We start from the raw sequence: 22,697 nt of genomic DNA, 5'->3' as shown, positions 1-22,697 counted from the left end.
CCCCATCTAGGGGCGGCGGGGGGGGGTTCCCTCTGTCAGCTGTTTTGCTACTGACCTCCAAAGCGTTCGCAGTTTAAAGACAGGAATATCTTGAGTAATAGATGATGGCTCAGGGGCCGGGAGGGTGCGCTCCGCCGCCGCCCTTCAGCGCAGGGTCGGTCCCACGAGAGCTTGCGAGCGGAGCCGAGGGCCGGAAGCACGCGGCTGGCTGGGACCCACCGCATGCAGCCTGGCTCTCGCGCGGCAGGGCCCGGGGTGGAGCCTTCGGCGCAGAGAGCGGCCGGCCGGCCGGCGGACACGGAGCGAGAGCGGGTGGGGCTGAACGGAGCCGGTCCTCGCGGCCAAGCCGCCTGAAGCAAGCGGAAGAGGGGGCGATGCTTGCCAGGGTAAGCGAGGCTTTGCCGGCTGGGCGAGCGCTGTGCTGGACCCCGAGGGAGAGCTCCCGGGTGGAAGCGCGGTCCCGGCGGGGCCCTCCGTGGCCAAGGCCGCCCGCGCGCCGCTTCCCCGGAGGCTCCTGCGGGGCGGGTCCCCCGACACCCCCAGTTCGGAGGGCCCTGCGGGCGGGAGGACTGGCCGCGGCTGGCTTGCAGTTCGCCTGGGGCCGGGGAGAGGGTGGCTGGGTGGGGGGGGCGAGGTGAGCGGCGGAGGAAGTGGGCTTCCGCCCAAGGGGCTCCTGGCAGACAAAGGACCCCTCCTCTGCCGCCCCTTGCCCGACTCATCGCTGCTGCTGTGCTGGCTTGCTCCTGAGAAGGGCTGGGCATGATCCCAGGCGCACGTGGAATATCCTCCGCCTTAGGGACAGCCTCTGGGAGCCGGCGGGGTCTTTCATCGGGTCTGGCCGGGGAGGAGGCCGGGGAATCCCTGGCAGCAAAATCAGTTCAGGGCGGTGGGGCAGAAGGCGGTGAGAGCAAAGCAAGGCCTCCTCTCAGCGACTCCCTTTCCTGGACAGCAGAAAAAGACACACACACACACCCCACCGGGACCCGGGCAGCCACCGGGCACGTCTTCCTCTCTGGCTGCTCTTGCAGGACTGCTTCACTTTGGGCCCCTGTGGAAGCGCTCCGGCCCTTCGCCGGATTGGCTCCCCTTCCGCCTCTCTCACACAGACCCACCGAGTGCTGGATCTAGAGTTTGTTTCAGCAGGAGAGAACAGCCCCCCCCCCCCGCCGCTGCCCCCAAAGCCGGGTCTTGCACCCCAGCAAGGTGCCAGGGAGGGACCAGCTGGATGGCGGTGGCCAGGGCCCCGTTTCTCCAAGGGAGCCAGATTCACTAAAAACAGCCTTGACCCTGGCAGGCTGGCCAGTCTTGTGTAGCATATCTCGATTTTTCTGACTGCCATTCCCTTCCTCGGATGCACTGCCTGTAGACCTAGCGGGCAGGTAGTTGTACTCAGGTGGGGGAGGGGCAGTGAAAGGAAGGGCAATAGAAATGGGAACAGAGCCAGTATTGGGGGAGGGGTGATCTTAGCTTGTGGTTGCTGAGACTTGTTTAACAGTCTTTGGGAGAAGACACCTACCTCCAAGCACAGATAAGCAGTCTTAAGTTTCTAGGTATGGACTCAGGCATTTCCACAAGGCCACTAGGAGCTGCAACAAATCTCAAACACACACACACACACACACACACACACACACACACACACACACACACACACACTTTTTATGTGAAATCTGAAATGGCTGGAAGTCCCCTTCCAGTTCCAAAAACTGGGCATTAAATAACCATTTATTGGTTAGCAAGGTGTCATTCAGGCCAGGGGAAGCCTGGGGGCTGCAAAAAGAGTTTTGGAAAGCCAGAACTCATGGGGGAGGGCTTTGCCATCCTCACAGGTGCAAGATGGAAGCCCGTCCCGTCCCCGGTGTTTGCCTCTTTTGCCTTTCCTTTTGAGCTCTCTTGGCCTTTCTCTGGTTCTTCTCCTGCAGTGAAAAGCAGGACGTCCTTCCAGAGCGAGGCCGGAGGGGAGATGTCATCCAGGAACTCTGAGAAGGAAAGGGAGGAGGTGGAGGAGAAGCAAAGGAAGAGTCGGCTATCCAGGAGCTACCGAGTGGGTGCCGCCTCCAGCTTCTTTGCCACGCTGGCCACCTTCCCCATCTACAAGACCATCTTCCGCCAGCAGCTCCATGCCTCCTCCATCATGCAGGCGGTCCAGCAGCTGCACCAGGAGGGCCTCCGCCATTTCTACCGCGGCCTTTTCCCACCACTCCTGGCCAAAACCCTGCAAGGAACTGTGATGTTCGGCACTTACGAGAGCTTCCTTTGCACCCTCTCCAGCCAGGCTTCGGGGCGTTACTCCTTGGAAGACCGAGCCATAGCTGGCCTCCTGTCAGGCTTCTCGGAGGCCTTGGTCCTCAGCCCCTTTGAGCGGGTCCAGAATGTGCTGCAGGATGGGAGGAAGGTCCAGCGGTTCCCAACAACTCAGAGCATCTTGAGGGAATTCAACTCCTATCCGGTGAAGGAAAGACTTGCCCTGGGCTACTACCGAGGGCTTGGCCTCGTCCTGCTCCGGAACGGCCTGGGGAGCGCCCTGTACTTCTCCTTCAAGGATCCCCTCCGTGACCGCCTGTCCAAGAAGGGCCTGCCCAGCTGGCTCCCTGCCCTCATCTCAGGCAGTGTGAATGGCACGGCCATCTGCCTGATGCTCTACCCTCTTGGAGTCCTCATTGCCAACATGCAGGCTCAGGTGGGGAGGCAGGAAACCCTCCCTTTCTGGGCAGTGGTGGCTGCTGTCTGGCAGACACGAGAGGGGAGGGCCACGCTCCTCTACCGGGGGGGCTCCTTGCTCATTCTGCGCTCAGGCCTCAGCTGGGGGCTCACCACCGCGGTCCATGACTTTCTGCTTCAGGCCACCATGAGCTAGGAGGGTCACCCCCTCCCTCCCTTGGGTCACAGCCCATGAGTTGGGGGAAGGGAGCTGCCACCTGGGACGCTGCCCTCCAGTGCTGGACAATGCAGAAGAGGGAAATGTATCAGGGGAGAGGGTCAATGGGGAAATGGGGAGGCCTCCACCCTCTTTCCTCATGCAGCTCACATCTCAGGTGGGAGGACAGCACTCTGTGTGAAAGGGGAAGGGTTTTTATTCAGGGGCGGGGGGTGTACCCTGGTTGGGTGAATGGACTCAAAGCAGGATGGTCGCTCTTGCTTGCACTGCATTATGTAGAGCCAGGTTTTATTTAACCTGCCTTCCTGAACTTACTAGGATGGAGTCCCACTGATTCCCCACCCCTTTGCCTGTCTGAGTTTAAAGATGCACTAGACTGCAAATAAAAATTGAGCAACAAGTGTTTCCTTAGTTTGATTCCTCAGCTGAGCTTCTCTTTGTTCCTTAGGAAGCATTGGGCTGTAATTACAGAATTTTAGCATCCATACTGAATTGTACCTTTGCAGGGCATAGACTATTTTTTTCCAGGGTTTTTTAATTAGCCACCCTGCTTTCCTCTGAAGATGCCCATGGCCACAAAGACTGGTGAAACGTCAGGAAGAACAACCTTCAGAACACGGCCAAAGAGCCCGAAAAACCCACAACAACCAACCCTGCTTTGTTAGTGCCATGGACTGAAGCAGTAAATGAAAACAGAATCAACAATATTGAGTGCTTTGATGAATTAACTAACGGTGTGTAGGCACTTTTTTCCTTAGTTTAGTTAGCTGTCATTTATAGAGGGGGAAAAGCCAAGGAGAACGCACACACTTCATCGCTGGGGGGCGCTCGAAGCAGCGGCAGAGCCGGCAAGGAGACCGCGCGTCGGGAGCCGGGCTTGGTGGGAGCCGCAAAAGACGTCGAGGGGGCGGGAGGCGTTGCGTGTCCCAGGTGAGGAGGTCTGCGCCCGCGGATAGAGGGAAAACAACCCCGAGCTCCGGCTCTCGATCGGCAACGGGAGCGCGGCGGGTCTGAGGCGAAGCGGGGGCCTCTCCCGGTTGTTGCCTCCCTGGCCGAGCCAGCCGGGGCTTCCTTGTACGCCGCTGGGGCCCACCCCGGCCAGGAATGCGGGGAACCGGCTGGCCTTCCTCCGAGGGGCTCAGGGCGACCCTTCGCAAGCCAGGGCTGCCCGGGAAGGGCGGGCATTCCGTCGCAAGGCTGCTAGGAGAGGGTCGCCGACGCCGCGCTCCCTTGGAAGGCTTCCTCCAGGGGCTTCGGGGGGGGGGGGGACCCGTTGTCGAGGCAGCGCGCCTCCTCGCCCAGCCAGTCTCGAGACCGTTCCGCGGAAACTCCGCCGTGCGGCCTCTCCGGGCGGGCCAGTACGACCCACGGGGGGCGCGTCTTGTGCCATGCGGCCAGGGGGACTTTCTGGAAGGCGAAGCGTGGCGCTGTGGCCACGGTCGGCCGCGCCAGAGGGGGTACCACCGGGAGGGGCGGCCGGCCGGCCGCGGGGCCCCGTCCGCAGTAGGCGGTCAGTGGCAAAGGTGCGACCTGAGGCGCCGGTGCGCGCCTCCGCTAGGGAAGGCGTCGGCCGTCGGGGTGGGGGAGGGGTCCCAAGGTTTGCACGAGGGCGGGCGGGCGGGCGGGCGGGCAGCCTCCTGGACTGTCAAGCGCTTCGCTCTCCTCTCTTGCCCTGCCCTGCCCTGCCCGTCGGGCGGGCCCGGCCCAGCCCAGTCGCGCGCTCCGCCTCGCTTTCCATCTCCGCCTTCCTTGAGGGCGCGTAGTTTCCTCCTGCGCGGTGGCCACAGCCTGGCCAGGAAGGACGAAGAAACTACACTTCCCGGCGTGCCGCGTGTCTGGGCCAGGCGCTATAAAGGGCTGCCCCGACACGCTGGCTCCAGAGCGTGCGCAGCCGAGGAGCCGGAGCTGTCGAGGGTGTGCAGGTAGGGAGGAGAGGCAGGTGGGCGGCGGCGGCGGCGGCGGCGGCCGCCTCCTTCTCTTCCTCCTTCTGCTCTCCCTTTGCGTCCGCGGACAGGGCGCAGGACAGGGGCTTGGCCGCGCCTGGGACACCCTGAAGGGAGGGTCAGGCGAGGGTCTGCTCGGGGAGGGGGTCGCGTGCTGCGCTTCTTCCTTTCTCCGGCTCCTTTGTCTTGCGGGGCGTGGCGCTCAGTGGTGCGGAGGGGAGGCCCGAACTCGGGCAGAGCTCGCTGGCGGCGAGGGTCGGCCCTCTTGACGGCGCGGCTCGAAAGGGGGCCGGCAGGGCTGGGGCTGCTTGCTTCCCCTGGGGATGCAGGGCAGGGTTAGGGTGAGGCGCGGGGCCTGGGCGTGAGTTTAGCGCTGGGGCTGACAAAGGAGGGAAGGCAGGGGAGGTTCTCGGCAGCCTGTCCCCCCTCCCGCCTACCGGGGCGGGGCGGGGCAGGGGTCTTGTTCTTTCTTTACCACCTGCCTGGCCCCAACCTGGTGGTGATCCTGGGTTTCTGTTCCCCTCGGCGGATGTGTGTGTATGTGTGCCGCCTCCGCCGCCCTTTCTTCCTTGTTCAGATGTGCTTCTTTCTAGTCGTCGGGGCTTTTGCTTTCCGTCCGGGCTTCCAAGCGCGCGGTGCCCCCGCCGGCCCCTTCAGCTGAGCTCTGCCCACCAGACCACCCCCCTCCCCGCGCGCCTGACGCGGGACTCTCTGGCTTCTTGCAGTCCGTGGTGCGATCGCGTGTCTTTCCGTGGCCAAGATGTGTGACAAACCTGATCTCTCCGAAGTGGAGAAGTTCGACAAGAAGAAGCTGAAAAAAACCAATACGGAAGAGAAGAACACGCTGCCTTCGAAGGAGAGTGAGTGTCTGGGGTGGGGCCCCCAGCCGGGTGAACAGAAGTGGCGGCCTGTCTTCCAGGTGCCCCTCGGAAGGCTGCTGGGGGGGGGGGGGAGGAGAGAGAGAGAAAGAGAGAGAGTAGCCTGCCCAAAGTCCAGCCAGGGTGTGAGAGGGGGCCCCTGAAGAAAGCAGGTGCGGTGGTGCCTCCCGGGGCCCAGGAGCAAACGCCCCATTCGGCCACGGGGGGGGCAGAGAAAGGGTCTGCTGCTGTTCCTTGCTGGCTTTCTCTTCCATGTTCAGCTGGACAGTTTGAGCAGCAGGTGAGAGATGTTCAGGTGTCGGCTTTAAAAGCAGGGAGACTGGAGGGTGTTTGGGCTTCCTGGAGCCCCAGCAGAAGGCTGGCCGGGCCATCGGTTTGCTCAAGGCACGGCTGGTCTGTGCCTGAAGTTGGCTGGCATTCCCGCAGCGACTCTGGCAGGCGTGGGGAAGGGTGTGGCCTGGGTCTCTGGGCGGGCCTGAGGCTCCCATCGGGGCCAAGGGTGCTGCAGTGCTTGCACTGCTTCACGGTTTGTTTGGCTAAGGCGGCAGCCGTCTCGCCTACCTTCCAAGGCAGTCTGGGTCTGCTTGGTGTCACGCCTGTGGAAAAGGTGTGGAGAAGCTGGCAGGAACCAGGTCTGTGGCCCAGAACAGGGCAGGAAGGAGGGCTGCGTTCTGCTCAACACCTCTCGTGGGGTGTGGCTAAAAAGTATCTCCTGCCTTACCTGCTACACACAGTCCCTCGTCCTTGGTTGGATGCTTCCCTGGGGTTGGGGGCCATAGTGGTTAAAGTGGGACTTGGGAGGCTTGTGTTCAGGTCCCTCCTTGGCCACGAAACACCCTGGGTGACCTCAGGTGGGTCATGTACTGGCAGCCCGGCCAGCCTAGCAGAGGCTCAGAGCCACCTTGAGCAAGGTGAGATTCAGGCTGGAGGAGTTGGCAGACAGAGCAAAGCACACTCGGCTATTCCAGGGACTGCAGACCTCCCCTCTGGCCAGCCATGGGCCCTGATGGTTTCCCTTTCTCTCTTTCTTTCTTTCAGCCATTGAGCAGGAGAAGGAGTGCATCAAGTCCTCGTAGAGATGGCACCACCCTCCTCGCACCAAGCGCCAAACCCTTCCTCTTTTTGTTTTTGTATTTCAAATTAACTTTTTTTACTACAGTGTACATGGTGTCTTGAGAAATATGGCCACACCTCCCATCATGAGCACTTCTCCTTCACTCTTTTGCTCCCCCATCCCACCCCTCCCCTGTCCTGCCCACTGTAGCCTGGCAGTAGCTGGTTCTTTCTCCCTTGGCTCAGCCGCCTCTTGTCCTCTTGCCACCCGAGACCACCAGAGGGAAGAGCAAAGGGCAAGCAGGAAAAGAGGGGGGGATTCAGAGGCTCCTGCAGCTGAACTGCTTCTTCCCTCTTGCCTTTCTTCTGTTTTCTTTCTTGCCAGATGGTAAAGTTCCAGCAGCTGAGGCCTCTTGAAAGTGTGTTTGTTTCAAATCATTTCTGCAGCTTGAACTGATTTGTTTTCTTAAAAATGAAATGGAGAAAAAAATCTATTAAAGATATGAAACCACCTTATGGACATTTCTTCTACATTTCTTCCCTCCAGAGCTGTCATTTCTGTCCCCTTGCCCCCCCCCCCGCCCTTTTTTGAGTTAGAATGCAAGGAAGGGACAGGGTTCAAGATGGATTGGGCTTTTTGGTTGGGGGCGGGATGAAGTGTTGGGTCTGGCTCCCCTTCTGGAAGGTGTGCGTGTGAGAGAGAGGGTCTTGAGGAACAAAGGCCTCCCAGTCAGGAGCTGGTTTGTGACTTGCTCAGAAGTGGGCCCCGTTTGCTGCCCTCTTTCCTGGCCCCAGCAGCAGCCCAGAAGGATCCGCTGAGTGTGGGGCAGTGGCTGGTTGCAGGCAAATGATGGAGCCACTGCTTCTGCCTGAGCCCTGCCCTCCAGGGCCTTGTGCTTCTCTCCAGCTGGCCCCTGGGGGGGAGTGCAGGCCTTGAGAAGCTTCCCCCTTCTGGCCTGGCCCTTCCTGTCGGCGGCTCGGTCTTTATTTCACTCTTGGAAGAGGGGAGGAGGGAGCGCCCAAATGGACGAAGGTGCGTAAGAAAGCGACTGTCCTGGAGAGTCCTTGAGGAGGGGGGGGGTGCAGCCTTGCCCAAGAAGGCTTCCTTACTCCAGAGTCAATTGCAGACATGTTGGGTGGGGCTGGAGGAAGGGGAATAATGGCTTCCCCTTGTTGAGGGTTTTGAGGTGACCCTGAGAGGTTCCCAAGCCTCTCTCTCCTGCTGCCCAGCCAAAGCAAGGGGTACCAGGCCCACAGGCTTGCAGCAGCTATTCTATGTGGGCAGGTGAGGTGGGGGCTGACAGTATGAAAAGAGTTGCCCTCCTAGGAACTAGCCGCTCTTGCTTTTGCATGGCGGGGAGTCCATAGCCGTCCACATTCCTGGGCATGGTTGCTGCTGAAAGCATAGCTGAGGCTCTCTTTGCAAAAATGGCCCTGAGACCAAAGGGGTGGGGGTGGGGGTGGGGGGGGGGCAAGAGTGCCAGTGGTGGTGGTTGCGATGCTGCTGCGGTGGTGGTTCTGGCTAAGGTGGCCAGGACTTCCCTGTATGGCACCGAACAGATGCAGCACGGAAAGGGTCATTCTGGAAACTCCTCAGGTCCCACTCGGTGCCTTCTTTCCCTGCTTGGAGGTTTGTGAGCTGAAAAGTGCCATGAATGAAGCTTCGACCTGTTTGTGGCCATGGCGTGTTTGCATGCCAGTCATCTGGGCAAGGGTATGAGAAAACGCATGGCCCTTCCCCCCCCCAGGGCACTGGGGGCTGCCTCTGTTTCAGGATCCTGGCTTCCCCAACACTGGCATCACTTGGAAGGGCACACTTGTTTAGCAACCTGCATACCTGCACTTTTTGGGGGCATGGCTGGCTGGTTGGATCAGAACGCTCGGAAGGACTGTCCATGCTTAGACTAAACCTAAACTAACCATGGCCACTTCCGTGCAAATCCTCTTTGCTAACAGGCCTGCTGAAGTGCAGAAAAGGAAGAAAGAGGAAGTGAACCAAGGAAGTGGGAGAACAGAAACAACTGCTTTGACTAAACCTTACAGACTTTATAGACCATGGGTTCCATCCTGACCTCCCTGTCTAGGACGGCCCGATGGCGGCAAGGGGAGCGTGGCCTCTGCACTGCTTGCTCTGGCTGCCACAGTGCAGGGCAGGCTGTGTGTGTGGGGCGTCTGTGTGTGTGTCGGGGGGCAGGGCGGTGGCAGTCTGCAACCAGCGCAGACTTTTGTGTGCAAAGCAGCTGTGACGCCACTTCCCTAAACAATGGCAATGGGCAGGAGGCCATCAAGGAAGCAGGAGAGCTGGGCCCACAGCCAGCCTGCCTTTGAGGAAACTGGCCGGCTGGCCGTGGGGGACAGGGAGGGCCCAGGAGTGCGCTTTATACTGGGGGGGGAGGGGGGAGCATTTCTTCCCCTCTGCTGGAAGGGCAGTGAAGGACCCAGGGCAGAAGCCTTGGTCTTATTCTGGCAGTTGTGGAACAGGCAGCTGGCAAAAGTCCAGCCTGCTCCCAAGCTTGTTTGGGGGCTCTTCCGGCCCAAGGATGACTCCCTCACCATCCAGAGGCAGGCCTGAACACGACCATGCTTGGACACGGTCCTCAGCCTGCCTGCCCTGACAGGCGTGAACCTCTGCAAAGGGTTCCAGTCTTAGGGTTAGGGCCGCCACCTACGTATTTTGAGGCAGGCAATGCCAGGGTGCAAGGAACCCTAGGTTGAGCTGGCAATGCACAGCCTTGAGCTCCACAGAAAAGAGAGGGGGGGGGCTGAGGCAGGCAGGAGCCGGCAGGCTGACGCTTGCTCCCTCTGCTCCCCTGAGTCAGTGAGTCAGCCGATGCGATGCTCCGGGGCAGACAAGATGGGAAGCACTGCAGGAGACAGAACAGCCCTGCCCTGCAGGTCTCGGCACGCTCCCTCCAGCAACCTCTGTGGTTACCCTTTGAGAGGCCGAGAAAGAAGGGCTCGGGTGCAGAAGGCGGGCAGTAGCACTTTTGGTGGAAGCAGCCGCAGCCACATGGGAGCCGGACTTTTGCCAGGAAGGGAGAGTCCATGAAAGAAACAACTGGGCAGTGGACAGAGAGCAGCTTGAGAATGGAAGAGGCTGCCTGTGAATGCAGTGGGCTCTCCACCAGGAGGTTTTGAAACTGAAGTCGGATGGCCGCCTTTCAAGGATGCTCCAACCCAAGGGAGGGTTACTTACATAACTGGCTTATATCCCACCTTTCTCTCAATAGGAAGGAACACGGGATGGCACAGAAGAACTAAACAAGGCATATAGTTAAAGCAAAAAAAAGTGAATACATTAATATTAAAATACACTTAAACCGGAAGAGTGTTAATAACATCATTAGTTAAAACAAATTAGAAATCCTTGATAAAAAGATATGCTGAAACCCCTCCTCCCACCAAAAGGCCGCTTAAAAAGCAAGATGTTAAAGAGGGGGCCACCTTGGCCCAGCTTTGTGTGGGAGGGAATTCCATCTGGAGCAGCCACGGAAAATGCCCTCCCTGGAGTCCTCACCAAAGTGGCCTGCGATGGCAGTGGGACCAAGGAGATCTCAGAGAGCAGGAAGGCTCACTTTGGGAAGATACAGAACTTCAAACAGCCTGGTCCCGAGCCAGGTAAAGGGCTTTACAGGTCCTCACCAGGACATTGAACTGGCCCCGGAGATGGACTGGCAGTAGTCAGTGAAGCTGCTGGAATGCGGGGGGGGGGGGGTTATGTGTGATATGATCCCTGGAAATGACTCTGGTAAGCCATCTGGCTGCAGCATTTTGAACCCCACGGAGTCCTCAAAACAGCCCCACCCGATGGGCCCGGGCCTCTCTTGGGGCTCAGCTGGTTTCGTCCTCCTCTGAGGTCTTTGACCGCCTGCTTCTTGTGTTTGCAAATCCTCCGCACACAACATGACGATGTTCCTGACCCAGAAGGTCCAGGGCCTTTCCTGCCAACCCATCTGCAACGGGATGGGCTGTACCCCCCCTCCCCATGTCAGCACAGCAAGCACGAGCCAATATTCAGGAACTCTTCAAGGGAAATGCTCTGACCACTGAGGACCAACCTCAAGGAGGGCCTGTGAGGCCACCTTGCTCTAGCCCATCGAGGGGGCAGGAGGGGGTTAGGTGAGGCCAAGGGTCAGGAATGTCACAGAGGAGAGACAGAGGGACCAGGAGATTCTCAGGAAGACCCCTCCCCCTCCCCTCAGTGCAGCCAAATTGGCCTGACAGCCACCTCCTCTTGGCGGCATGTTGGTGCTGGTCCCATTTCCTCAGGCATGGCGGTTCTCGCAGCTTGCATGGAGGCAAGGAAGGGATGTGGCCAGAAGGTGAACTCCACCAAGAAGCGGCTTGTCAGGAACCGGAGGCCTTACAAAAGCCATCCAGACATTACGGATGGAATGCAGGGTTTCCCTTTGGGACTCTGCTGGCGGGGTGGGTGTGTTGCAATGGCAGGCTGCAAAGGCTGAGGCTGAGGCCGCCAAAACCCGGTCCAAAGAAGTGGACTTGTACAAGACATACCAGTTAGTCTCCAAGTTGCCACAATGTTCTTGCCTTCTTTATTTTTTTTTTTTTTTTTTTAGTTTTCATTGGGTTTTGTCTGAGACAGGAGCACAGACTGACCCGGCTACCTCTCCTAAAAGTAAAAACCTCAGTGGCCAGCGCTCCGTGATGCCTCGGCTCCCTTGCAGCACCTCTTCTTTCTGGCCCATCCAATGTTCATCCTCCTTTAGAGGTGCCTTCCTTCCTTCCTTCCTTCCCCCTGAAGATTTGTTTGCTGGCTGGGCTCAGAGCGCTGTCCCAAGGGTTTAGCTCCTCAGGGCAAATTTATTGATGGATGGCAATCATCCGGTGGTGCTATTGTCCTGGCACCTCCCCGGTTTTTCCTCATATATTGCTCCCTTAATCCTTGCAATCATCCTACAAGGTAAGCCAGAGGACCCCTGCTGATCTCAGGTAACAGGCAGGTGATGGAAAGTGGAACTGGGGTCCACCTGGAAGACTGGGAGAGTCGTAACCAGTGGCAGCCTCCACAGTCCTGGGGCAAAGGGAGACATGGAAGGCGCTGACGGCCTCTTCTGTAGCCCCACCACCATCCCCACTGTCAGTGCAGCAGGCAAGGGGCCTAGGAAACTGCCCTTGGGAAGGAGAGGGAATCTCTCCCATGAAGCAGCCAGTTGAGGGTCCCTTTGTGACTGGTCCACCCGGACTCCTCACACGCACTCCAGTGCTCTGGCTCCTCTGCTGAACAGGAAAGGAGGGGGGGCTGGACACTGTGCGGGGGGGGGCAGTGGGGACAGCTAGATGCACTTAAGAAGGTGTGCTTTGTAAGTGCTCCAAGCATAGGGCAGGATTGGGCTGGCAAAACAAAGACGTGCCTTTGAATGGATGGTGGAATGAGGTTCGGGAAAGAAGGCTGGGTGCCCGGCAGCAGATGCCCACATGAGCTGAGGCTCTGAGGGGGCTGACGGCACATCCGGAGCCACTGTAGCAGAGGCAACATCTTAGCTGGGCCCTCCCCATGACAATTTAGCTAGAAACCACACTAGCTCTCATGAATGAAACCTGAAGGACCCCCACCCCACCCCCACCAGCTGGGGCACTCGGGTGGCTCTGGATGAGGTCTCTTTTCCATCTGGTAGGTAAAGGTGCTAAGGGGAAAACCAGGCTCTTTGACCTCTGTGTGTGTGTGTGTGGGGGGGGGAAGTAGAGGCTGCCCCCTCCCTCATGGGTAGAAGGGAAACCAACCCCATCATGGCTGGAGTCTCTCTGCCTCCTGCCCAGAGGAGGACGGCTGAGTCCCTTTTGTTACCTCCAGCACTTCCTCCTCCTTGGCTTGTCTGGGCTGTCCCCGAAGGGGGGGAGGAGGAGGAGAGGGAGCCGGGAGGGGGCCGGCAGGCCTGGCTGTTCTGGAGCACATTTTGTAGATTTCAGGCAGAGCGCATTCCTCAGGTTGGCCCCTCCGGGGTGACGCCTCGGTCTGGTCTGCTCTTCTCACTCACAGCAGGAAGGAGGAGGAAGAGGGGCAGCCTGTGGGCCTTGGAGCAGCTGCCGTGGGGTGGGGAGGGGTGGGGCGGGGTGGGGGGGGAGACTCAGGAGTCCTTCCAACCTTCTGCCTGGCCAAACGTTTGTTTCCCGAAAAAGCTGCACCCCCCCCCCCGGTGCCCTGAGCAGGCCTCTGCTGGAGAGAGACAGCCAGCTTGGTGGCCTCGCACTGACCCGAGCAGAGTCTATGGGATTTCCAGCCCACAAGAGGATTCTCTGCTGGCCCCAATCCAGAAGCTACAGCACACCCATGTGAGGGAGGGGGGTGTCTTTTCACTGGGGGAGGGGAGGCCTTCTGCCATCAGCCTCATATTGGTTTATATAGTTGAGTACCTAGACAACCACATGCAGGATCCTCTCAAATTTTTGCACTGTTTTTGTGTGTTTGGAAGGGTTTGTTTTTCTTTTGCTTTTCCTTCTTCCTTTTAAAAATGTGATTGTGCCAAACCTGGGGTGTGGCAGAGATGTCCCCTTCCTGGTCCTTGGGTGTGTGTGTGTGTGTGTGTGTCACAGATATTAGCCATTTGCTGCCAGTACCACTTTTGCGGACCCCTTTCCCCCTCCAGCCACCACAAAGGCAGTGGTTCGCAGTGAAGGGTGCGCGGGGGGGGGGGGAGAAGGTGATCGGTGGGTGAGTGGATGTCATGCTGCCAGCGTTTCAGGGGAATGGTCTGGGTGCTGAGCCCCGGCCACTGGGTGGTGGGTAGCCGCTTCCCTGCAGGCGCAGCCGGGACAAAAGACCGGTTACTTTGCAGGCACTGGGCTGCCTTCTCTCCCCCCCCCCCGCCCTCCCGCCGCGCCTCTCCCTCCCACCCCCTCCTGGAAGGCTCCGGGAAGGGCGGCCTCTTCCCCGAGGCAGGAGCAAACAGCACCAGCAGGTCCGGGCTGGCCTGGAGGTGAGGAGCAGAAAGGTTGGGAGAAAAGAGCCCTTGCAGGTAAGGGAGGCCCTCCCCCTCCCCCCGCCCTTCTGTGGCAGGCCGCAGGTCACCCGGAGTTGCCCCGCAAGGAGGTCAAGCCCGCCCGTGGGCCGCCGCCCGGGGCTGTGTGGAGGGAGCCCCGGCACACCTTCGCTGCGTTCACCGGCGCGCCTCCCGCCGTCCTCCGCTTCGGAAATGCTTGGAGGCCGCCGCGCAGGACGTGTGGGGGGGGGGGCTGCCACCCGCTCCTCCCCAGGAAACCCAGGCGGCCCCGCCCTCTGTGCCGCTGCTACGGTCTGTGTGCCCGGGGCCAGCCGGCGCTCTCCCGGAGGGCCAGCGCTCGTTCCAGTGTTTGCGCGGTTGGCATTTCCTGGCACGGGCAGGCCCGTCCCTTGGCACAGCGCTCCTGCGGCGTGTTTGCTTCCACTCCCAAAGTCAGGCTGCAGAGGTCGAGCACGAGGCCCGCCTTGGGCCGGGGAGCCAGCGAACCCGCCCCGCCCCCTCCCTGCACCACAGAAGCCCCCGGTGCCAGGAAGGCGGCCCAGAGGATGCCCCGCCCCCCCTTGCCCCCGAAGCGTTTCCTACAAAGGACCTGTGGTCTTTCCCACGCGCCTCTTGCCCCCCCCTTCTTGGGTTTGAGGATTTAGCCAGCCCCGTTACTCAGTTTGTGCCAGCCCCCCTCTTGGCACTAGTGGTAGGAAGAGACCGGTGTTCCTCAAAAGCTGGTGCTTTTTCCACACCTCCACTCCTCCTGAGACTCCTGTAGCAGGATGAGACTCAAAGAGGTGCTGGGCGGAGCAGGGCCGGACCGAAGGGGAGCGCAGGCGCCGCCTTGTGGTAGAGCGCGTGCCCGCGCACAGCCAAGGAGGTGAGATGGCATCGAAAGAGCTGGGCAGGCGCGCGCTCCCACGGCAGGAAGACGCCCTCAGCACCGCGCGGCTGCTGTCCAAACCCCAAGCCTCTGCCTGACTCTCTGATGGCCTCTTCTGCTCCTTGTCGGGCTCCACAGTTGGACTGAAGCCTTTCCTTCCTTCCTTCCTTCCTTCCTTCCTTCCTTCCTTCCTTCCTTCCTTCCTTCCTTCCTTCCTTCCTTCCTTCCTTCCTTCCTTCCTTCCTTCCTTCCTTCCTTCCTTCCACCCCATTTCTTTCTGCTGGGCGCCCCCGCGGTACAAGAAGGGGCAGTCAAGCCGGCCTGCCTGCCTCTCCTGCAACCAGAACTTTGGAAAGCCGCTCTTTGGGTGGGAGTTCCCACAATGCCCGAGCAGCAGGGCCCGGCGCCTGCCTGGCCACGGGGGATTCTGGGTGGGTGACTCTCCTCCGAAAAAATAGCGCTCGGGAGCTATTCTGCAGCAACCCTGGGCAACCGCGGTGGCCTGAGGATTGTGGGGGCGGTAGACCACAAAGCGGACGTTTGCAAACCCTGCCTGCACGCGCCGGCGGACCTCTCCCCGACCAGACGAGCCGGGGGCGCGCACGCCGAGACCGCGCCGGGACTGAGCCCCCCACCCCTGCTCTGTAGTCCCTTTGGCACAGGGCTGGGGGTGGGGCCGGCCCTCGGATTGGCGGTCCCTGCAGCCGGGAGATGCTCCGCATGCTGCGGGCGCGTGCGCACTGGTCCTTCTCGCTGGGGCCCGCCTGGCTGGCCGGCGCCACGGGTCCTTTGATCGGGCGGCGGAGGGGCGTCCGAGACCTGCCCGGGACCCTGGACGAACGGCGGCCGGGCTGGAGGTGCGCGTCCAGAGACGGTTCTCGGGCAGGGAAGGCGGCGCGTTGCATGCATCCCCCGTTTGCATCCGGACCTCGATGCTTCGCCTCCCCAACAGCAGAACCGCTCTGGTTCCCGCGACAGCATCAAGGCGACCCTTGCACGGCGGCTCCGGGAGGGAGGGGGAGCGGGAGAGGGAGGGAGGGAAACCCCGATCCCTCCGCTCCCCCACATCTCGCCGGCTCCTGCTAGCCTGGTGCTCCGGCCGCTGCGGTTGGCGAGCGGGCTCGGTCGCGAAGGGATCCAGCCATCTCGCTCCGCTTCTCCCGGCCTGCGGCGCAGCGGCGGCCACTCCTTCTCGGCGGAGGGAAGGTGCCTCGGCGGACCTAGCCGTGCACGCGGCTGGGGGGGGGGTCGAACTGCCGCCGCCCCCACCCCAGGCGCGCACCGCTGGCCTTTGGGGCACCAAGCGCCCCCTTGAAGAGCGGCCCCTTTCCCAGCTGTCCGTGAGCAGCTCCCTTGGCCCCTTCGTGGAGCCCGGAGCAAAGGCGGCCGCCCTTTCCACACGCCCGGATGGGAAGCCTTTTCTTCGCAGAAGCCGGCAGGGCAAGGGGCGGAGGGGGCGGGCTCCCGAGGTGCCGCCCAAGAGGGGCCCGATCCAGCCTCAGTGGCCGGCAGGCGGAGGGGGCCGAGGGCAAGAGCCTCACCCCGGAGCCCGGCTTCACAGCTCCCTGTCCTGGGACAAGCAGGCCTGGGTCGCTGCCTGCGGTAGCCAACCTCTGCTCCACCTCTGCCCCTCTCGGATCCCCTGGGAGGCAGAGGGTCTGGAGGGGGCGGGAGACCATCAAAGGAAGAGTTCCTTGCTGTGAATTCTGCCCCCCACCCCACCCCAGAAACCCCCAGCCATCAAGGCTGCTGCAGGGGCTGCCTGGGGGAATTTTGGGAGCCCTTTAATGTTTCCAGCCTCTGCTGTCTAGCATGCCTAGTGGTGGGGGTCAGTTCCATCAGTCAGCAGGCTGAGAAGTGTGAGCTCAGGGCCCACCGTGAAGGTCAGTGTCGAAGGCAAGAGCGCTCACTTCGTTCCAGGGGGAACCTCCTCCTACCCTATTTCTGCACCAGAGGACTCTCTCTCTCTCTCTCTCTCTCTCTCTCTCTGTGTGTGTGTGTGTGTGTGAGAGAGAGAGAGAGAGGAGGTGGAGGTGATCCATGAAGGCACATGGGGGCGGGGCGGAGGAGGAATGTTTGCCCGCTGACCCTTCTGCTTGCCCCTCGTTCCAGGCCTTCCCGCTGCCTCGGCCATGAGCGGCAAGTCCCTGCTGCTGAAGGTGATCCTGCTGGGGGATGGGGGCGTCGGCAAGAGCTCCCTCATGAACCGCTACGTCACCAACAAGTTTGACTCGCAGGCCTTCCACACCATTGGGGTGGAGTTCCTGAACCGGGACCTGGAGGTGGACGGGCGCTTTGTGACCCTCCAGATCTGGGACACGGCCGGGCAGGAGCGCTTCAAGAGCTTGCGCACCCCCTTCTACCGGGGGGCCGACTGCTGCCTGCTGACCTTCAGCGTGGACGACCGCCAGAGCTTTGAGAACCTGGGCCACTGGCGCAAGGAGTTTGTCTGCTACGCCAACGTGCGGGACCCCGAGCACTTCCCCTTCGTGGTGCTGGGCAACAAGGTGGACAAGCTGGAGCGGCAGGTGAGCCCCGAAGAGGCCCGGGCCTGGTGCCTGGAGCACGGCCGCTACCCCTACCTGGAGACCAGCGCCAAGGACGACACCAACGTGGCCGTGGCCTTTGAGGAGGCTGTCCGGCAGGCCCTGGCCGTGGAGGAGCAGCTGGAGCACTGCCTCCTGGGACGCACCGTCGACCTGCAGGCCAGGCCCAAGGCCAGCTCCTCGTGTTGCTGAGGGAGGGGGCCGCAGCCGTGGCCCCTGGGGCCTGGCCGCCGGAGGGAAGAGTGGCTGGAGAGGCCACGGCAGGGCTGGAGCGTGGGGCCGGAAGGGGACAGGCAGGGAGGGGCTCCCTCGGAGCACTTCCCCCCCCCCCAGTTAAGCGGCAGGTGGTGCTGTCTGCTGACCCGGGAGCGTCGTTCTAGCCCGGAAGTGCCTGTGCCAGCTGGGAGAGAGAGAAGCCATTCGCTCCCCACCTGTTGCCTGATCCTTTCAGCTGCCGAAGCACCACAGAGGGAACGTGGGATCCCCCACCCACCCAGCTGGTGCCTTGCTCCCCAGCCACGTTCCCCAGCCAGGTGAACAGCTGGAGTGGTTGGTCCACGGACCGGATCGCTCGTGTCCTGTGTCTTTTGGTCAATGCTCTGTGAAAGCTGCAGGCCTCCCACAATGGCCAGGTGGATGTGCCTTCCCTCCTCAGGGTGCTCAAGCCAAGACTGAGGGTGCTGATGGGAGAGAAGGAGATGGTGTGTGCTGGGGGGGGGGCGATGAGACGCACCTCTCCGCCCACCTTGCTTCGTGGTGTCCAAGCCAAGCCCAGGGGCTGTTGACACCAAGGCCTTTCCCTTCCTGGCCTCTGCTGGACTCCCTGGCATGCTTAGGGTTTTCTTTTCTCTCTCTCTCTCTCTCTCTCTCTCTCTCTCTCTCTCTTTGTTTTGTTTTGTTTTTAAAGGGTGGGAGGGGAGACTCTTTCCCCTCCTGCTTCTAGAAGTCACGTCCCTGGTGGTGCTTTGGGGCGAGGAGGGAGATGGCGGAAGGGATGGCACAGGGAAGAAAGAAAGACTTGTGGGCCTCTCGCCTGGGCAGGATTTCCGGGCAGGTGGGTGCCAGCCCGCCCTTCCCTTTGTGTCCAGAGGAGGAGCAGGGGCTGTATTTGGCAGAGAGCCTGTGGGCGCAGGGGCTGGCAGCTTGTTGACTCTCTGTGGATAGGGGGAGGCCTTGTAGGCAGGGCAGGAGGGCTGGCCGAAGGGCTACTCCGCTCTCTCCCCTTGGAAGAGGGTGCTTTTTGCTTGGGACCCTGTGGTGGGAAGCCCGCCCCACCCCCCGCCCCCCTTGGTTGCCTTTGGCACTCTTAACATTCCTGGCAAGCAGGGGACAAGGACTGCAGCCCTCCGGCCCTGGATCTTGGTAGCTTCACAAGGCTGGGTGGTAGGGGTGGACCTGCTGGGCTGCAGCCCATCCTTGCACAGAGGAACTGTGATGTGTGTGTGTGTTGGGGTGGGAGAGCCCGGGTCAGAGAAGCCTGGGGTGTCTGGTGTAGAGGTGGGGTGGCCGGGCAGACCATTCCCTGTGCAGGCCAGCCTCTTCCCCCCCCCTCCCTCCATCGTCCTTGTTCTTGGACGCTGGGTGGGTGGCCCGCATGTTAAGCACCCGGCCCTTCGCTTGGGGCCCCACAGAGCAGACCCTCCTGAAAGGGGCCCAAGGGAGGGCGGGGGAGGTCCTCTGCCCTGCGGGCCTCTCTTTCTGTGGGCCAGACTGGTGGCCCTCTTGAGCCATCCAGCTCCCTCTGGCCGGGGGTGCAAAGTGGGGAGGGGCAGGAGAGGGGGTGTCCTAAGGGGAGAAGGGAGACAAACACCCAGTGTCACAGGAGCTGAGCAGCAGCACAAAATGGGACCCTGAAGGGTCTCCTGAGGCCCCCGGAGCAGGCAGGCCGTTGCTTGCACGTCGGTGGCGGTCGGGTCATGTGGCTGGGCCCGTGCACGGTCGCGTTCTCTTTCGAAGAGAGAAGGATCCCTGGAGTGCTGAATATTTTAAAGGTGCTGCAGAGCGACGGCACCTCCATCAGCTGGAGCCAAAGTGACAGAGACGCTCCTTTCTCCTTAAGCAGGAAGGTGGCCCTCTGCTGCTGCACCCCACACCTCCCCACCCCCCATGTCTCCCGTCTATATCTCAGTGCCTGCCTGGCATCCTGCCTCTGAAGAAGTGGGCTCTCTCGTGCCCCGCAGCCTCAGCAACGTTGCTCCCAGTGTGGGTGAATTTGAGTTCCGACCAGCTCCTGCCTCGTGGGCAGAGACGGTGGCGCTTCATCAACCCCTGGTTTTGCGGGTTTTGTGTCAAGCGTGGCACCGTGGCCCATTGAGGGACTTGCTGGCTCGTGGCTTTGCTTTGGGCTGCCTCACAGCCGCCCCATCCCTTTGCTTGCTGAGCCTCCTCCCCAGTCTCTCTTCCTGAATCTCCAGGCGGCACTCCGAAGGAGCGACTAGAAATGTCATGAGGCACAACTGGCATGTATTTAAAAGCCAATAAAATGTGAATGTATACAAGGGACGTTGGGGTTTCCCTCAGTCTCATTTCCAGTGAAGGAGGTGGATGGCAGTCGTCTCCCAGCACCCCCCCGCCCCACATCCCCAGCATCTTTCTCCAGGCCTGCCTGCATGCAGCTGATCCCAAGCCGGAGAGAAGGCTGGGCTGGGCGGGCTGGGCTCACTGGCAGCCACTTGGTGGAGTGGAGGGCTGAGGGTGTCAGGGGAAGCCTTGGTGCCTCACCTGGACAGGCCTTCCTGGTGGCCCAGCCTCCGGTCTCGGGCTTCAAGGCACCAGGCATGTCTGGAGTGTGGACTGAATGAGCAGAGGAAGCACCAAGTCTCTGCTGCCAGAGAGAAGCAGCAGAGTCTGAGGCCTTTCACGGTGGCCCCAGGGCCCAGGACAGAGCGGCCACAATGAATACTTCGCACATGGCCAAGGCACAGCAACCCCCTCGCCCCCCCCCCCGGGTGGGACTGATCTTGCAGGATTCCCCAGACCCCAAAGAGGAGAAGCACTGCTTCTTAGCTCAGCGCCGATGTCTCTGGAGGAGCCTGAGGGGGGTGGCGGTGGGGTGAGCCGAACACCTAGGACTGTTTCCTTCTCTTCTCCAAGAGAGGCTTAGGGGGTGGGGGATGGGTGGGCACTGGGTGGTTCCCCCCCCCCCCGCCCCACCTCACTCTGGTTCACATTCTGATGGTAGTTAGAATACCTAAATGGTATTGGAACAGCTGCTGCAGCTTGGCCACCTGCTTGCCCCAGGGGTGCCCGTTCGCAAGAGCTTGCCGTCCAGGAGATGGAGGGTGCTGAGCCCCAGGAATATTTTCCACCCGAGGCACTTTTAAGCAGCCACACCATGTTTCAAGATGTCCCCACCCCCAGTAACAGCAGAAGAGGGAGGGGGAAAAGTTGCACCTGTCAATGTGCAGGAGCTTTTTCCTCCTGAGGGTAGGTCAGTGGTCCATCTGGCCTGGGGCTACCCAGCAGCAGCAGCAGCCGCATTATCTCCTCTGAGTGGTATCAGAGTATTGTACATTTTATAGGCCTGAACAGGTCCAGACTGTAGTATTGATGAATTGCCATGATGATCACCTGTGTAAGTGCTGAGTCACAGTGACTAAGAAGAAGAAGCAGCAACATCTGGGGATGATGCAACACCCATGTAAAGGAAGATTCTGCAGCCCTTGAAGTGATTGGACAGAAGCATCAGTTCAACTGTATATAAGGGAACATTGTGAACATAAATGTATCTCCTTCTTTCCTCGATGCTACTATCCTCTATGTACTTTGCCTCTATTTTTGCTGCCACGCCGAAGGTCTGCTACTTTGTATATTTGTATACATTTTGTTAATACACGTGTCTTTTTGTAGAAGAAGAGCGTGTGGAGAAAGACTTACCTTCGCATTGCAACTTGGAGATGCTGAGAATTCAGCCTGCGACCTTCCACTTGCAAAGCGGGTGCTTCACTCCTATCCAACAGCCCTTGAGATTTAAATGTAGTCTCGTCCTGTTCACCAGCCATGAAGGGTGGATGTAAAGCAGGGGCCCTCAGCCTTTGGCCCTCCAGGTCTTTTGGAGTACCGCTTATCAGCAAAACTGGTGGAAAGGCTCTTGTGGCCTCTTAGAGACCCACTGCCTTCTATTTTGCACGCATTTTTTTGGATTACCCGCAGCATCTTCAGAGGGCAGGGGTCCTGGCCTCAATAGGCATCGTTGTTGTGGGGGGGGGGGAATGTAAAATGTTGTAGAAATGCCAAAGGCCATCGGGAGGTGACAAGCACAGATCTTTTTGGTGGGGGCCAAAACCCATTTCGACAAGGACACCCAGGAGATAAGCCTTGGAACACAGGTACGAGGAAGAGTCTTCGCCTAAACGGAGCAGAACAGAGGTTATCTGCAGGTATCAGCTGTTGGTGGGGGGTGTAAAACCAGAGATGGGTGAGGGAAGAGGAACCCCAGGTTCACAAGCAGCGGGATTCATCCAGACGGTTGTCATACAACATGTGACAGTTGTGTAGTAATGCAGAAGAGCCTGCCAAGATGAGCTGATTAAGACGTGCATTGAGAAATAAAAAGCCTTAGCAGCACTATGCTCAGCTTTGAGTTAGTCCCTGTTCAGGCCTGGAGAGGAAGTTCGCATCAGCATCACCCAGGAGGGCTCACGGGTGTTATTCTTTGCTTCCGGGGTGATCTCTCCCCCTCCCAGGAATCCCACCGGCTTTCTTGGAAACTGCCTTGTGCGCCTGGGGTCAGGGGCACACCTCCCCGGCTGCCATTCCTCTGTTGGCCCTCCAGGAGAGGAGGCAAGGAAGTGCCATCCGGCACAGCAGGAGAGCCTTGCCTTGTTTACACCACACGCGCCTGGTCCGGAGCCGATCTGGACACCCACACGGCCCTTGCGGGGGAGATGCTCGTGGTCTGTTGGGGAGGCTGAGGACAATGCATGCCATTGACGGGTGTAAGAGGGAGACTCTTGTGACCCGACCAGTGTGGGTGCTAGGAATGGAGGTCGGATGAGGAGGGTGGGGAAGGCAGGGGAAGGGGCCCAGATCAGGCAGGGGAGGACACGGGCCCAGAGAGGCCTTCAAGAGCTGGTCGCCCCGATTGAGAGAACAAAGCCCCCTGGGTGGGAAGCAGCACTCTGGGGGCAGAAGAGGCACACACTGAACAAACAGGGGCAACCAGTTCACACGCATGCACACACACACCCAAATGGTGCCAGAATTCATTCTTTGGCAACTCTGCCGCCCGTGCTATGTTTCAACTGGCCTCTCCCGACGCCTTGGTGGTTGCAGCACTCAGTGGAGCATATGCCTGTGGGACCGTGCCTGTGAGTTGGTGAGGGGTGGCACCTCCCAGAGCACGGACAATTTCCTTTTGAGGGGAGGGTTATATAGCCCCAGCCAGCAAGTGACTTTCTCAAGCTCCGATGAGAAAGTCATTTTGCAAAGGAGGGGGGCTCTACCCAGGGGATATGTGTGTTGCTTGCTGTCTGCTGACCTTAAATGCTTTTGCTTGCTCAGAAACATCTCCATGTCCCCGAGCACGCCAGCAGTTTCCCCCCTTTCTGTCCCCTCACTGCCGCTCGGCTGT

General features: G+C 60.3%; 3 protein-coding genes across 6 annotated transcripts; all 3 read left to right on the top strand.

Moving 5' to 3' along the window:
* Positions 1 to 249: 249 nt before the first annotated feature.
* Positions 250 to 3,278, top strand: SLC25A53 (solute carrier family 25 member 53). The gene is made up of 2 exons (XM_020795907.3): positions 250 to 386; positions 1,923 to 3,278. The coding sequence occupies exon 2, from the start codon at positions 1,964 to 1,966 to the stop codon at positions 2,855 to 2,857; it is 894 nt and encodes a 297-aa protein (XP_020651566.3). The 5' UTR covers positions 250 to 386; positions 1,923 to 1,963; the 3' UTR covers positions 2,858 to 3,278.
* A 450-nt stretch (positions 3,279 to 3,728) lies between these two features.
* LOC110080219 (thymosin beta-15A homolog) lies at positions 3,729 to 7,268 on the top strand. 2 transcript variants are annotated; one of them, XM_020795943.3, is made up of 3 exons: positions 3,729 to 3,808; positions 5,547 to 5,681; positions 6,738 to 7,268. In XM_020795943.3, the coding sequence occupies exons 2-3, from the start codon at positions 5,582 to 5,584 to the stop codon at positions 6,773 to 6,775; spliced, it is 138 nt and encodes a 45-aa protein (XP_020651602.1). In that variant the 5' UTR covers positions 3,729 to 3,808; positions 5,547 to 5,581; the 3' UTR covers positions 6,776 to 7,268. The 2 variants fall into 2 exon arrangements, with proteins under 2 accessions (XP_020651602.1, XP_020651601.1); XM_020795942.3 differs by lacking the exon at positions 3,729 to 3,808 and adding an exon at positions 4,666 to 4,800.
* Positions 7,269 to 13,620: 6,352 nt separating this feature from the next.
* Positions 13,621 to 19,627, top strand: RAB9B (RAB9B, member RAS oncogene family). 3 transcript variants are annotated; one of them, XM_078380619.1, is made up of 2 exons: positions 13,621 to 13,687; positions 16,692 to 19,627. In XM_078380619.1, the coding sequence occupies exon 2, from the start codon at positions 16,712 to 16,714 to the stop codon at positions 17,315 to 17,317; it is 606 nt and encodes a 201-aa protein (XP_078236745.1). In that variant the 5' UTR covers positions 13,621 to 13,687; positions 16,692 to 16,711; the 3' UTR covers positions 17,318 to 19,627. The 3 variants fall into 3 exon arrangements, with proteins under 3 accessions (XP_078236745.1, XP_072837233.1, XP_020651579.1); XM_072981132.2 differs by having other exon boundaries at positions 13,624 to 13,726; XM_020795920.3 differs by lacking the exon at positions 13,621 to 13,687 and adding an exon at positions 15,250 to 15,436.
* Positions 19,628 to 22,697: the final 3,070 nt, after the last annotated feature.

Source organism: Pogona vitticeps, chromosome 11, assembly GCF_051106095.1.
Source record: "Pogona vitticeps strain Pit_001003342236 chromosome 11, PviZW2.1, whole genome shotgun sequence".
Lineage (NCBI taxonomy): Eukaryota > Metazoa > Chordata > Lepidosauria > Squamata > Agamidae > Pogona > Pogona vitticeps.
Note: the sequence above shows the minus strand (reverse complement) of the source record. Positions and strands in the feature narration are given on the sequence as shown.

Coding starts and splice junctions, on each gene's coding strand:
- RAB9B (XM_078380619.1), top strand. CDS start 16,712: ATGAGCGGCAAGTCCCTGCTGCTGAAGGTGATCCTGCTGGGGGATGGG.
- SLC25A53 (XM_020795907.3), top strand. CDS start 1,964: ATGTCATCCAGGAACTCTGAGAAGGAAAGGGAGGAGGTGGAGGAGAAG.
- LOC110080219 (XM_020795943.3), top strand. CDS start 5,582: ATGTGTGACAAACCTGATCTCTCCGAAGTGGAGAAGTTCGACAAGAAG. Junction 5,682..6,737: donor CACGCTGCCTTCGAAGGAGA/GTGAGTGTCTGG, acceptor TCTTTCTTTCAG/CCATTGAGCAGGAGAAGGAG.